The sequence below is a fragment of the Catharus ustulatus genome, chromosome Z (assembly GCF_009819885.2).
Source record: "Catharus ustulatus isolate bCatUst1 chromosome Z, bCatUst1.pri.v2, whole genome shotgun sequence".
Classification (NCBI taxonomy): domain Eukaryota; kingdom Metazoa; phylum Chordata; class Aves; order Passeriformes; family Turdidae; genus Catharus; species Catharus ustulatus.
The window spans coordinates 46,700,948-46,717,013 of NC_046262.2; the positions used below are offsets into that span (position 1 = coordinate 46,700,948).

Below are 16,066 nucleotides of genomic sequence, written 5' to 3' on the forward strand. Positions count from 1 at the left end.
GTGTTTGTGTGGCCAAGTTTTCGAAGTGGGTGGGCTACAGAGCTGGCTTCTATGAGAAGCTGCTGGAAGCTTCTCCTGCATCTGCCTGAGCCAATTCCAGACAGGATGGACCTACCGCTGGTCATGGCTGAGCCCACCAGCAGAGATAGTAATGCCTCTGTGACAACATAATTAAGAAAATAAAAAAAGATATGGCATAGATGTTATTGTGGCCGGGGGAAAATGAAGTGAAAATATGTGGCAGGAACAGCTCTGCAGACACTAAAGTCAGTGGAGAAGGAGGGGGAGAAGATGCTCCTGATGTCAGAGCTGAGATTTCTCTGCAGCCCCAGAGGTAGACCATGGTGAAGCAGCTGTGCCCCTGCAGCCCATGGAGATCCATGGGCTGTCACACCTGCAGCCTCTGGGAAGGAGACCTGGGCTGGAGAGTGTGGATGCCTGAGAGGAAGCTGTGACCCTGTGGGAAACCCATGCTGGAGCATGGTCCTGGCAGGGACCTGCAGACCCATGAACAGAGGAGACCTTGCTGAAGCAGGCTTCCTGCTTCCTTCCTTCAGGACTTGTTAACCCTGCAGAAGAGTGACCCACGTTGCAGCAGTTTGTGGAGAATTACTGGCCAGGGGATGGACTCAGGGTAGAGAAATTTGTTGAGGACTGTCTCTTGTGGGAGGGACCCCATGCTGGAGCAGGGCAAGGACCCTTCTTCCTGAGAACAGTGGCAGGAACAATCTGTGATGAACTGACTGTAACCCCCAGTCCCCACCTCCCTGCACTGTTAAAACACAGGAGGTAGAGCTTAGGAAGGAAAGAGAAGTGGAGGTATTTTAAAGATTTATTCTACTTCTCATTATCCTGCTCTGATTTTGTTAGTAATAAGTTACATATTAAGATCCCCAAGTTGAGTCTCTTTTTCCATGATGGTAATTGGTGAGTGATCTCCTCCTGTCCTTGTCTTAACCCATGAACCCTTTGTTATATTTTCTCTCCCCTGTCCAGCTGCAGAGAGGAGTGACAGAACAGCTTTGGTGGGTGCCTGGCATCCAGCCATGGTCAACCCACCACACTTACTCATTACCATCTCTGCTTCCTGTGGGACTCGGAGGCAGATTTGTTGTGTATTATGAGCTCTACACTTTGCTCTATACTGTAGAAAATGCTCAAAAGGCATCTCTCCAAAGGTGTTTGGGGCAGTCCTTCGGAAAGGTAAAAAAATGGAATTATGAATAAACCTGAAAAAATATGCAGGTGGCTGGGAAATCAGTGACTACGTGGTTTGCTTAGAGTTGCAAGTGGTTCACGGCAGCAGTTTAAACAGAACTCAGATGTCATGATTCTGCATGAAACTACTTCAAAGAAGTTCTCTTAGAGAATGAAGAATGGTGATTGTTCATTCTCTCCACTTTTGAAACCAGGTGGAGCTAAGGTATAAACCAACCTGCATACATAGGACGGTTTCAAAGCAAACCCAGCAGTAAAGGGCTTCAGCTGTTGCCTTTCACACTCATTATTTCTCTCCCAAGTCATAGAGAAGACCATATAGATATTTTTAATTACAAGGATCTAGGTGAAAACAGCCCTTTTCTTGGCCTAAGAGAATTTAAAACTGCTTAGTTACATTAAGAAGTAAGTGTAGAGGAAAAAGTATGTCACATTCTTAAATAGCTAACATAATTTAAACATGTTCGTTATTTGATTTAATAATTTATTGAATTATACGTTGATTGCTTCGTGAGGAACATCACCCACACTATACTGGCCATAGGTGAAAAGCACCATACACTAGGGTAAGTGTAATGCATTCAACAGTTTATAGCCTGTCCTGGGATAATCCAAAATGTTATCACATTCCACATCTTTCTGTGCGCAAAGCTTGTTCCTGTATCTTTAAGACTCTGCAAACGAGAACTTTGTGTGTTTGGGGGTGGTTTTAGGGGCGTTCCTAAAACCGGCCCTCCCATGCTGCTTCTTGCCTTTTGCCGTGCGCTGTTTGCTTGGCCGTCTGTTTGGTCTTTCCATAGGCAGAGGTTTTGTTCCCCTTTTTCGGTTCTCTTTTCGCTTTTCCCCCCGTTTTCTCATCTAGGAGAGGCTGCCTTGGGGGGATTTCCAAAGGAGCGCGCCTGCTGCTGCTCCCACGCACCCACGGACAGGACAGCACCTGGACAGCAAAACACGAGTGGGCACAGCCCGGACAGCAAACCAGGAATGGGCACAGTCAGGACAGCTGCTTTGTTCTGCCTGTCCTGCTGTCTCTTGCTACAAGGAAGGTTAAGTCCCTTCCCGAATTCTAGCCCCTTGATCCAGAGAATACCAGCCGGGGCTCCAGCAGTCGGGGAGATGAGCAGAGCGGACAGGGGGCAGGAGGAAAGCTGTCACCAGCTTTCCCTTTGTCCTTAGAACCACGCAGAGCACCACCTTGGAGAAGGGGGATGTCCCCAGCATTTTTGGGCCTCGCCTTGTTCTCGAGTTACAGCAATTTTGTTATTTTTTGCCTGCTGCTTTTATGCTTCTTTGTAAACTGCAGTTTTTTCACTTACCTCTACTTGCATTCATTCCTTATTGATGGAAAAGGACTGGTTAAACCTGTAAAGGAGACAGCTCATTCCAGAGTATTCTTTAAATTGTCTCAAACTAAGACACAGACCCACGGTCCCCCAGGGACTATAACACGAGCATACACATTCACCTTCTCAAATGCCAAACTTCAGATATGTCTCAGATTCTGATCTCATTAATTCTTCTTTTACGTCACTGATTTTGATAGTATTTCAAGACTGCATCAGGACAAAGAAACCTGTTCTCATTAAAACTAAACCTCTCAGAAGGCTATCCAAGTATCTGTTTTCAAAGATGTGTACCATAATGATGAAGACTATATGATGTCCCACTACAGGGCAGAATGAAACCTGCTTTTTTGTGAAAGTTGCTATGCAAAGGCTCCAAGGTATATCCAAGAAAAAGTAACTTTATGGCTGTGACTTCAGGGTGATCCAATGATCAAAATCAGCTGATATTCCAGAGTATGGGCTGAAGCAGTCTACACCATCCACCCATATATTATGTACAATTTTTATTACAACTACAAATAAAAGCAGTTTATAAACTCTACACCTCTTATCTACATCTCTACATGAATAAACTGAGCTGAAAGCAAACTTTACTGAGTATGACTTCTGCAGCCCTGTTGTAGAGATTTTTTTTGTAAGTACACACAGTTTTATAAACTAAGCTTTGAGAGGATAACAGATTCATACATAGTTACGATTTTCACTGGACCCTGCTGTTGGCTTTTTATTTACAGTTAGTATTTAGATGCTATGTTCATGTAGAATGTAATGGTGGAATAAAGCTATAGGTGGACCAATAGAATTACTCGTTCTGGAGTTTTAACTCCACTCACTCTCTTTCTCTGTATCATTTCACCACCATTTATTTTATATAAAATAATGGCCACTGTAATAGATCGTAATCTTCTCTTTTACAGAATATAAAAACGTAAGCTACATTGGAGCTATCTTCTTCTTCCTGATGATCTCCTCTCAGTAAAAATGCAGGGCATGCTTCTGAGACAAGTTACAAATGTGTTTTGACTTCAGAACAAAGTTAGTACCTCTCAACAGCAATGATTAAAAGCTTTAAAATATATTTTAATTTGACTCAACTATAATTCCTTGCAAAAGCTTCTTCTTCTCTCTCATTGACTGAGAACTGCAAAGAATTTTTCAAAGAAGGAAAGGTTAGAGAGAGTAACCAAACATGCAAATGTTTTGAATATTTTGTTCTTAATAAAATATTAGTATGAAGGTAAAACAAAACAGTGTTCATAACATGCCTCTTCTTCCCCTTATGCCTGCAAAGGTAGCAGTTCTCACTGGCCAAATTCTGTGGTGTGCTGAGGGCTTCCAGCAAAATGCTGACCTGAAAATCTTTGAGATTATCTCAAATCATACCTGCAGCTTGTTAAAAGAATAAAGCTATGTGAAAAGCATACGTGAACTTCTTAAAAACTAAATCTTAGATACACACACCCATTTTAGATACAGAGATTATGCATATTGACTGCTACATTATTGCAACATGACGATGTAAAAATCCTTTGGATAGCTTATTGATATCTTGACTTCATGTAGTTTAACTGACCCTTATTTGCTAAGATATTTAAGCCAATGTTTGGAAAGGAGCCAAAAGAAAAAAAAAAGAAGAGGAATCAGATTAAACTGTAAATCTGTGCTAGGCATAGGTTTAGCAAATGTTACAGAACATATGGAATGCAGAATTCAGTGCTATTTCTTGGAAAAATTAGCATTAAAAGAAGGATAAATGCCTGAGCCAAACAAACTACATATTTCTCAATTCCTAAATACAAAGCAAGACAATGAAGAAAAATCAGGCAAAAAAGTGTTCCACTGCTAAGCATCGCTTTGTAACCATTACAAGTAGCATACCTGCTGCTTTAGTTTATCATTCATATTGCAAGTGAAGATGAAAGTTAAGATACTCCAGTAAAAAAACACATCCTGTGGCCTTAAAATAACAGTCCTGTCTTGACTGCAGCAGAGGGTGAAAAAATTACTGAAATTCTGAACATTGGAATGAGACATGGTAAGTCTATCTTGTCAGACTCCTCTCAGAATTACACACTGTTATTAATAAAATGCATTACATTAACTAATTTCATGTATTTCGGCATTCGTCATCCTCAGCTTACTGAGTCTTTCTGTAACTCTGCAATTTAGGGATGTGAAGCAATGTCCTGCCATGATACACAATCTACATCAGGGTGTGCCCGCACTGAGGTCATGTAGCAAGTCACTGATATCCAAGCCAGCTCTAATGAAAGACACTTTTCATAACCACCCAACAATCTGATAAGAGAAAACATATGGATAGGCTTGGGTGAAACCTGCAAGGAGCCTTTACTGAATGGAAAACAGGTGCTCCAGTTCAATGCCATGTGATACCCTATTGATCATTAAGTCCAAAGGTTACAGGACTAATAGCTTCCTTATGGTAATCAGGGAGCAAAGAAACTGGCCATGGTCAAACAGCTGGGGCATATTTTACACATTTGCAACACATGCTTCAGTTTTAATGAAAGTTAGGGTTTAGCACATTTATTAATCCTGTAAGTTTGCATAACTATAGGAGACTCATTTTCCCAAGTTTTCTATTATACCACATGAAAAAAACAAGAGAAATAATAAAAGCCAGAGGCCACTACCAGCTGGTGTTACAAAATATGCATTTGTTTTCTAGCAAAAATTTATTTAGGACATAGCTTTCAGAAAACACATACAAACTACAATAACACAAACCCACACTCCTTCATTTAGACAAAAGATGTAAGAGGAACATCGGTAATTAAGAGAGTATGTCTAGCACACCAGAAAGGAAAAATCTACTTGATTCTAGCAACAAACAAGTTAGTCCTAACCATGTGCTTATTATTTACAATTTAACCTAGTGCAAAACAACACCCACTGCAAACATATTGAAAAAATAGAATAGTCCCTACATGCTTGTTTTAAAAAGTGTAGGTTTTCCCCCAATTCAAATAGCATATTTAATCTTGAGAGCTCAAAATATTTGCAATAGTGAAGACAGCATTGAATTTATAAAAATCAACCTTAACACCTTCTGTATAGAAAAATAGCTCTTAAATATTCAATAAAAGGGCTCACTGAATGCACACGGTAATGTCAGTACTCACTTTAATTCAACCTTGGTAACTAGATCTCGAAAAATGTTTGAACTCTGGTGTCAGTTTGAGAAAGCTGAATATTAGATCACAACATTGAAACCTAGAGTGATATTTCTAATTAGGGGCATTTGCTCAGAGAATCACCAGAGACTTGGGGGGAGGGAGGGGCTGACCTCTGCCCTCATCTTCTCCTTTCAAGGAGTTTGTTTACCAGTTTCCAAAACCCACTAAGCAGTAACTACACAGGCTAGTTTAAACTACAAGCAGTCAAGTGAACTAATCACAGTTGTTAAAATATCCGGGAATACACACATTACGGTATGACACATTTGCACCAGATCTAACAACTAAGCAGAAAGAAACAGGAGAAAATGGCTGCAAATGGATGGCAAATCAGTGTTTATCAGAAAACACCTTATGATTCAAAGCTAGCATATTGAGATAAAACTAAAGCTCTCCACAGCTACATGATGAAGTTTTACAATAAATCATGTATTTTATTGCTAGAAATGGATGCTCATATCATTTAACATCAAAAAACATCACATATGTGTTTTGTAAAAAAAGATTTTGCTAGTATAGTGTTATGAAATCCTGTAGCTAACAATTTAGGTGATGAATAGAAGAATTTTACATAATTGTAAAATGTTTGACCTGGCAACAGAGTGAGGAAAATACTCTTATTTTTTAATAATTTCTTTCATCTTAAGTATTAGGTAACAGAAAATAATCATTGAGGGGATTAATCACGGTGAATTTTCTGACATTTCAAATGCTGCTGCCAGCATATGAATTCTTTGAATTCTTACAGTGGTGTATAAATGTACATCTCAGCCAGAAAAAAAGGTCAAGAGCATAAATTAAGATGCACTGGTTTTCTCCTCTCAGGAAAAAAAAAAAAAAAAGCTATATTACAACAGAAGTGGGGGAACATCTGTGAAGGTCAAAATAATCTGAATTTTAATACAGAGTTGTTGTAAAACTATCTGTTTTTTTCCTCTTTATTTTCTTCCACAAATATCACCCTTCTGATAGGAAAAATACCATCAAGAATAGGGCTGTCTTCCCTGCACCCATCTCACCAGAAAACCGTCCTGCCAGTGCTAGGTATTGCTTCAGTGGTGCAAGGTGATTCTGATTTATTTTCTTTATTTTTTTCCCTCTCTCTGGGGGACAACCAATCCAAGAAATCTCATGGCTTGGCTCAATAATATGTGGAAATGAGTCTTTATTTACTGTGGTTGTAATCCTCAACCTAACTAGCAACCTAACTGAATTGTGTCCACTCAAAGAGGTGAATTATTTGCTGTGGTTTCCCAGCATGCACGGCCACAATGCAAACTTCAAATCAAATGGATGTTTATTAGAATGGTGATTATTTAAATGTCATGTGGACTGCAAAATATTCAAGACATTCTTCCATCCAACAATTCTTTGAATATTTGAGATCCTTAACCAGTATAGAGTTACTATTTCCACATCATTTTTTCCCCCTGAAGTGCAGCTCTATTTGTAGTACTCAGGACAGGAGGAATTTTTGTCCTCCAAAATCAGTTGCTATCTTCACAAAAGCTATCAAGTTCCAGACAGGCTGAGATATTCCTATTCCTGGCAAAAAAAAAATCTGATCCAACTCTGGACCAAGTAAATTTTAAAAAAGGAAAAGGAAGAGGAAAAGCAAAAATAAGAAGAAGAAGAAGAAAGAAAAAGAAAGAAAAAAGAGAAAAAGAGGAGGAAGTGGAGAAGAAGAAGAAGGAGGAGGAGAAAAAGAAGAAAAAGAAGGAAAAGGGAAAAAAAAAGAAGAAGAAAAAATAAAAAGAGAAGGAAAATAAGAAGAAAACTAGAAAAAGAAAGCAGGATTTACAGACCTCCAACCTTTCCCTCAACACACTATAGCATTATTAGGATGATAAACAGCTCTGTCCAATTTTCTGGACTAAAACACATCAACTCCTTTTATAACTGTCGGTAAAAACAGTGTCATGTCTAAATTCTCCCATCCCCAGATACCCAAGTGCTAGGAAAGATAATTACCTTGTCATCTCTGTCATCCTCTTCTTCCTCGTTCTCTAGCATGTCCTCCACTACCTGCAGACAGAAACAGTAGTAGTTGTCATAATTTAAAAAGAAAGAGTTTTGTTCTGTCAATTCTAAGCCTTTTGTAGATGAAAACTTTATTAACATTTGAAATAAATGCACAGAGCGAAAATGTACAACTAGGAAAAACACTTGATCTAGTGATTCAAATTTAGGAAAGTGTTATAGCTTTAATTGACCTACATTGGGGAATTATATACTGAAAACCCTTCCTTTGCAAAATGCTTGCTTGACAATTTAAGTATTTAAAAGGTAGTTCAAAATTCAGTTTATGCCTGCTTTAACTAAAGGAATCCTTTGTCAGCTCCACTGGTGCCTATGCAGCATGCACACATGCTCACTTCAAATTTACGGTTACCTACATAAAAGGTCAACTCTTTTAATAGAATTTACAGTATTCACCAAGAGATTTTTGAAGAATACAAAGCTGGGAATAAATTGATAGTAGCTTATCTCCTTATTATGTTCAACAGTGATATATACCATATGCTCTATCAACATTAGCCCAGTGTTTCTTTAATAATAATTTTATGCAATCTGTGCATCTAACTTTATGCACATTAATTGCTAGCTGTACCTGCCACATGTCTGCATCTATACATTTTTCCATATATAGATTTTCAGACCAACACTATGAAATATAAACAGGCATTAAGCTCTTTCTCCAAATATTAATAATTGCAAATCATATCATCAGCAGGAAATAAATAATTTAGTTCAGTTTACAGAGAGATCAAATAACCCTATCAGGAAAATTCTCTGTTGATGGAAAGAAAGTTGTACCTCTTTATAACCAGAAAATAATGTGCTTCTTTATATCTTTATGTGTATATATATATAAAAGTACCTGTTAGGCTGTAAGAAAATCCATAATGAATGTCAGCAAAGGTCCAACTAGCCCAGTGTCCTATTATGGTGCAAAAATTTTATACTATGCATTATAAAATATGCATGAAGAGGAAAAGTAGAGGCAAAACTCATTGATATGAAACAGTTTTTGTTTAAGACGGCACACTGAAATTACAGCTTTATAGCCACCCCCTCAGAAAATGCTTCAAGGGTGTTCCCATATCCGCGTACAAGAACTTGAGGGACTTTATCTGAGAGCCAAGTTCAGGAAACAGAATAACTTAAAAATAAAAATATGTGAATCAGTTTCCCTTCTCAGAGTTAGCTCTACCATCAAGAAGGTCCCAATTAGTCATGTTACATGGCCCATGCAGAGCGTAAACAACATGTTTGATGTAACATGCCCATCTAGTAGAGTACAGTGCATAAATGCAAGTCACCTGCAGTTCAGAACATTTGCAGTTTCAGCTATCCCTCCTTGTTTGAACCCTGTCCCAGAACCCATCTAACAACAGTACTTTAGAGGAGAAACTCCTGTTCTGCCTACTGGCTGGTCTGTCCTGGAGGTTTGAATGAGATAAAAGCAGAAATATGAAGAAACCATAAGGAGCAAGCATGTCCAAAAGCATGAGAATGAAGCATGATCTGAGAAATGGAGGAATTACTCTTGAATTCTTCCATGCCCAGAATAACAATTTTAGCAGAAGGAACCTGATTGACTACATCTTCTGCAGCCTTGGACCTGATGCCAGGCAGGCAGGTATGTGTACTTCCGAGTCTCTTCAAGCAGAAGAAGGAATTCAGGCTGTGCTCTAGTCACTATCCATGAAGAAGTCTCCCTCACCAGTCTGTTGGCCTTTTAGGCCAATTCAGCTCCATCTCTCAAAGAAAGGGAATCAAAGACAATTTTGATCACAGGGAAATGTTGAGAGCATGTTGCTGAAATGCACACAGCTCCTACTTAGTTCAATACACCTCTTACATCCCATTTAAAGGTATCTGAGTGGTCCAATTTTCACTGACCACTGACCACTCTGAAACAAAGGCATTTTCTGTTTCTTATGCACCTGCATCACCTTCTTGTTCCTCTCCTGGTTGCTCATTGCTATATTACCTGGGCTATTCAAAATCTTTGGGGAGCTGAGCTGTAAGCTGCATCACCAGAACAACTGAGTTCTTTAAAAACACACATCCTCAAATCTTTAATGCAGTTGGTTCCAGTGACCCAGTTTACTGAGCAGCTTCTACAAAGAAAATGGTAAACTGAGAAAGAGGAGGAAAACAAGGTCTTAAGGGCTGCAGCAAGATGGAAACTCTTTTAGATCAGTTTTTCCACATGCAAAACACCCACTTAATTACACCATTAGTTGACTAAAGTCCTAGATATAAATCAGATTTGTTGACTCACCTAATGCTCAGAGGTCACTAAGTCAGTAGGCTTACTTTTCAACATTAACATTCCCTAGACACTCAAAGATCTCTTTTATGTACATCCAGAAATTCATAGTCCTGAGAAGGTGGAATACCAGGATGCCTATCTCCATTAGCATTCAAGTTAGCATGGAGACAATTACAGTAATTTCACGACTTTAAGGCGCACGCTTTTGACTAAAATTTTGGTCCGAACCCAGATAGACCAGTGTGCCTTATATAATGTACAAAGTTGCGAAATTTGCCGCCCCGGAAGTGCAAGCCGTGATCCGAGCTGTGAGGGGGGGCTGTGCCACAGGAGCACTGAGCCGCAAGGGGGGATGGGAGAGGGCGGCCGCGGCCAGCAGGAGCCACGTGGGGTGGGCAGGACCAGGCAGCCCCCGGCCAGCAGGAGCCACACAGGGAGGGAGGCACCAGGCAGCCGCAGACAGCCCCTGGCCAGCAGGAGCCGCATGGGGAGGGAGGGAACGAGCAGCCCCTGGCCAGCAGGAGCTGCGCTGGGTGGGCGGGACCGGGCAGCCACAGGCAGCCCCTGGCTAGCAGGAGCCATGCAGGGTGGGCAGGACTGGGCAGCTGTGGGCAGCCCCTGGCCAACAGGAGCCGCACAGGGAGGGAGGGAGAGGGCAGCCCCGCGCCACCCCGAGCCGCAGGTGGCCCTGCGGCACCGCGAGCTGTGGCGGCCCTGAGCTGCCCTGAACCGTAGCAATCCTGAGGTGTAAGCCATAGCCGCACCGAGTCGCCCCTAACTGTGGTGGCCGTGAGCCATGGCCAACCTGAGCCTCGCCTCGCCAGCCAGAGGCGGGCGGAGTGCCGGGGCCTGCACACGGGGAGAACGCTTGGGGCTGCATTTAAAGGTGACACCAATCTGTGAAAAATGTTTGCAAATTGAGCACCTGCCAGTAAACTCCACAATTGAGGGATTACGTTACTAATTTGTTACTTTGTTGCGTGCAGCGCGGATCCTCGCTGCAAAAAAACCAGTGCACGTTATAGTCCGATGCACCTTATAGTCATGAAATTACTGTAATTGAACTGGAAATCTCTAAAATTGTTGTAGATGAGGGCACCTCATGGAAATCACTTACATGCCAATAGCCATTCTAAATTATCCAAGTAATAGCACCTCAGATTCAGGTGGGGTTTTTCCCCCCCCACATCTAAGGATCTGAAACTACTTTACAAGTTTCTATAGGGAGGAAAAACGTTAACGTGTTCAAAGGGCATTAAAAGTCCTTTGAAATTACAATAATTTCACGCGTATAACGCACACCCTTCTGACAAAAAGTTTGGTCCGAACCCGGAAGTACGCCTTACACCCTGGAGCGCCTTATATATGGACAAAGTTCGGAAATTTGCTGACACCTGGAAGTGCGCCTTATACTCATGAAATTACTGTACTTGAAGTATCAGTCTAAGCCCAGATTTCCATCTCCTCCATTCAACTTGTAAGTTTGGAAGCCACTACTAGTCTATGCTCTTTTTCTAGTTTAGCCATGCTATCAATTACATTTAGATTTGGAGTACTGAATTGTTTGGAAAGAAAAACAAAATACAAAATAAAAATTAAATGAAAATATACCAATGCCCAAAATGCACAAAATTTTTTTTGAAGGATATGAAACATAGCCCATGCTTTCCCTTGTATTGAAATTCAAATGAAAGGGTTAAAAGACAGAAAGCCCAACACACACAACCTTTAAGACAATACTAATATGATGATGCAATTCATTAAAGAACCAAAACAAATGTTTTCAGAACTTGGCCACAAATTAAAACAAGGAAAGTAGATTCTTCATAGTTGTATGGTACAAGAATTATTGGTACACTCAAGCCTTACAAAAGCTGTATACAGTCTACTCCAGGGTAAAGCAAAGCTGTTCAAGAGAGGTACTGTAGATCTGAACACAGATTTCAGTTTAACATTGTATTAAGAATACAGTAGAAAAAAAAAAACAACAAGTCTCCTATGGATATTTTTATCCTTTGATTCTGACTCATTTCTATTCAAAGAAAGTGCACATGTGCCACTCTGTTAGGAAAGAATACAGTAGTTATTTGGATCCTTATGTCAATCATTGTATGTGGAGGAGGTATAAGGGAGAGAAGGAGGTCATGGGGAAGGAAGGAAAGAAGAAAGAAGGTGGACAAGCAAAGCAAATAAAGATAAAATGCAATGTTGCATTTATCTTAATAAAAGTTCTTTGGCAAAAATCCTACATTATCCTTAGAACATTTACTCTAAATGATTCCTTCTGATACCTTGTTTGAAATCAAGTAATATTAATCAAACAATGGAAGGGCACGAGGAAAATCAGAAAGGTCTAATGCAAGCAGTTAAGTGATGTGACCTTCTGTAACATATTGTCACAGACTTAAGTGGTGTATACTGGTAGAAGGTCTTGAAAGAAATTGTTTCTTGGTACTGTCCCTTGAATGTAGTGCAAATACAGATGACATTTGAAAAAACCACACATAGGTCGCCTCAAATACAACATGTAAGCTACTTCACAGCCAAAAGGTAAAGAGATGATCTTTAAATGTTGCAAAGCAAGACCCTTCCTCTGTAATACATCCCCATTAAGATCTTATAAATCAGAAGCAGCATGTAATCTAATTCCTATGTACTGTCTGATCCAAAATTCCCGATCTATTCCCACTCTCTTCAAGAAATGCATGCCAAAAATACTGTACTCATAATCCATAACAGATTGGAGGACCACTGCTCTGTCACATCAGATACCATACACCAGGTCATCAGAAGGAAGCACAACCATCACATTTGCACACTGAAGAGAACCTTAGCATTTGTGTGCTACAATGCAGTCTTCTGAGGAAACTGACATTAAATACAAACTGCATTTATTCTAAAGATCTGCTGAATAACAAAGAAGATAGAATTTCTGAGAAAATAATTCTCTTTGGCTTCTAACCTCAACACCTGCAGAGCAGAGTTGGATTCTAGTTATTTACAGGCATGTTAAATCAAGGCCCTACAACTTTAGAGGACTTAGAAATAATGCCTGAATCAAAAGAATCTGTGGAAAAGTGGCACACTGAAACTTAGCACCACTTCTAATGAAAGGTTCTTCTCTCCTAGCATCAACCTGACACTATTCACAGTGTGAAAACCATCATTAATTGTCTTTGTTCCATATTTTTCAGCTGATCCAGAAGAAGCACCTGCAAAGAAGATACTCTGATGTCTTTACATATTAATAATATTTTATTTAATATTGAATAATATTAATAGTGTTTGCTCTGCACTGAGATGTAAAATAAAGAAAAGGAAAGGGAAAACTCTGCAGATAGCCATGATGACTGTTGCTTTAATACTTTAACAATGCCCCTCATTAGAACCTTCTCTGTATCTGCTTAGATCTTACGTGATGTAGTCTTTCAAAGCTAGGTAGTTTCCAATAAAAACAAAACATTTTCTATGCCATATGCCATATCAACAGACATTTATATATATATGTATTTATCTATATATTTATTTTATATATACATATATAAATATTAAAATTATAAAAGAAATCAAAAGTTAGGAGGAGATTTGGTTCCATATTAAATGCATTTTAGATGTGCAATTCATGTAGGACTGTTTGGATTGATATTCATATTGTCCTGACATGAAATGTACTGAAAGCCTGTGACCCATGCAACTCAGTGTATAACTGTAAATGTAATATAAAATAAAATCAAATTTGCATGGATTAAGAAGAATGCATAAAACCACTTTGGCTTTCTCAGATAATTTCTTGGTATTTAATTTGAAGGAAAGATATCCATTGTCCACAAGTGCACTACAGCAGCTGTTACATGCTCATCTTCACAACAAGATGTTTGCTTCTTTTATGGAATTGCCAGGGAGAAACTTCATAGGAGATATATCTTCATTAAAATGTCCAACTTTCATACCACATTTTTAAGGACAATAAAAATCAACTTAACAGATTCTGATCTAGAAGTGTAGTATATCTGAGTGTGACTAGATTTATATGCTTTGATCTTGGGGTATTCCTCTGTAGTAATCATCAGGACAACTGAACTACTAGATGTGATAATCAGTGTGATAAGCTTCTCATTAGTATTGAATATAGTGTGATACAGAAGACAGGAGAATAAAAACAAAAGCATTAATACTTTTCTAATAAATTATTCTCTGGTTTTTACATAGGCACTCAAATTATGTCTTCTAACAGAATGCATTTTGTTAGCTTATTCTGGGAAGTGCTCATAATGTAACAGTTTGATTCTTAATAGGAAATGAGACTAATACGGCTATCAGAGCCTTTTGATGCATGCTGCTGATTACACAAGAGTTCTAGAATGTCAGCAACAGAATTTTTATTTACAGCATAATACATTTCTTGGGAACACATATCAGCAGTAAATACAGTTGATTATACAAGAACATGTGATCTTTTTGCTGTTGTCAGCTTTATATGTCCTCAATATTCAATTGCCAATATAGTTAAGAGTAAGTAGTTCTTAACATTACAATGGTACTACACCATTTCTCTGATTTTCTTTCAATATTTGGTTCTCATTTATTTTAGATTTCTCTTGTATTTACACAATGCACTGTGAACTGAATATTAGGTGTTTATTTGAAGTATGTCTCTATGTAAAGGCTTCAATATGTACTGTAAACTTGAAATGTCAGATGTCTCAGAATGCTTTATTTTAGGTTCAGCAGAATAAAATAACTGCATTCTTTGCTTGACTAAGTATCAATGAAAGATTACAATGCAGGACTATTAAAAATAACACCTTCACAAAATATTGTGAACTAGACTTCTTAGGCAGAGACTTATGATAAATTATCTTACAATGTCTCATTATGTGTTTTCATTGTTATTATTATTTTTTTAAAAATACGTAGTTTCCAGATTCTAGGGGGACCAGATATGCTAGTAGAACTGATATACTTCTGTTATAAAATAGCATTTATCCAAGTTATTTTAAGTTTATGGATATGCCCCAGTCTATTTCACTCAGATTTGAAGCTGACCAGCTTTTTGGCACACAATATTTATGCTACATATTTTAGGTGAAAATGTATGTAATACACATACTATTATAATTTCGAATAGGTGTGTTTGCCCTGGTATTTATATATTTTTACAAATATAGTAAAATCCCAAAGTTCTCAACATCTTGACTTCATTAAAATGTGCTAAAGTGATAGAAAGCCAAACAAAAATTAATAAAAATCACACATTATTACGGGAATTTTTTCTGGAAACTAAACTGATATTAGATTATATAGTACTGATTATTTATAATAGCCACTACAATCTTTCTGTGAATCTTGTTGCCATTTAAACCATAATACAAAAAAATTCATTATAACAGTCTCATACAAAAAATGCTTGCTCTTTGCTGTGACCTTCAATTTTATTTTAGATGCCAACAATATTGAAAGACTGAGGAAATAAAAAGGCAAAATTTAAATGAAAAAACAGTTGGTTTTTAACAGGGAAAAAAATCTGATTTTTGAAAGAATACTGGAGATATTTAGGATGGGGTTTTGGTTTTGGCGTTTTCTGTTCAGGTGATTAAAACAAGCCAAAGCATTCCAATTCTGTAACATGCTTGGGTTTTGCAGCTGCTGCTGGGCTAAGAACAGGCACTAAAGTGCCAAGGAGTTTACATGTACAGTAATTTCACGATTACAAGCCGCACTGACTGTAAGCCACATCGCTGGGTGTTGGCAAACATTTTGTCCTTTGTCATACATAACCCGCACCCAATTATAAGCTGCTCTGTTGTTCACAGCGAGGACCCACATGGAACAAAGTTGCCAATTAGTAACAGAATCACGGGATCAGGGTGGTTTACTGGTTTGGTTCCGGCCGTGAGGGCTCGGCCCGCTTGGGGCTGCTGATGGGGTCGGGTGGCCCAGCTTGGCTCTGCTGCTCGACGGGGCTGCTCGGGGCTGGCTGCCGCCTCTGGGCTCGCTCACCCTGGCCCGGCGCTGCCCCGCAG

The 16,066-nt window shown here is 39.0% G+C and overlaps 1 protein-coding gene across 5 annotated transcripts in view; it reads right to left on the reverse strand.

The window, feature by feature from the left end:
• The window catches only part of MCTP1 (multiple C2 and transmembrane domain containing 1), a 238,027-nt gene that overhangs the window by 30,017 nt on the left and 191,944 nt on the right, over positions 1 to 16,066 (reverse strand). For all 5 annotated transcript variants that reach the window (XM_033084913.2, XM_033084915.2, XM_033084917.2 and 2 more), the window contains one exon: positions 7,733 to 7,786. In XM_033084913.2, the coding sequence (XP_032940804.1) occupies positions 7,733 to 7,786 (54 nt within the window). The remainder of the gene's footprint in view (positions 1 to 7,732; positions 7,787 to 16,066) is intronic.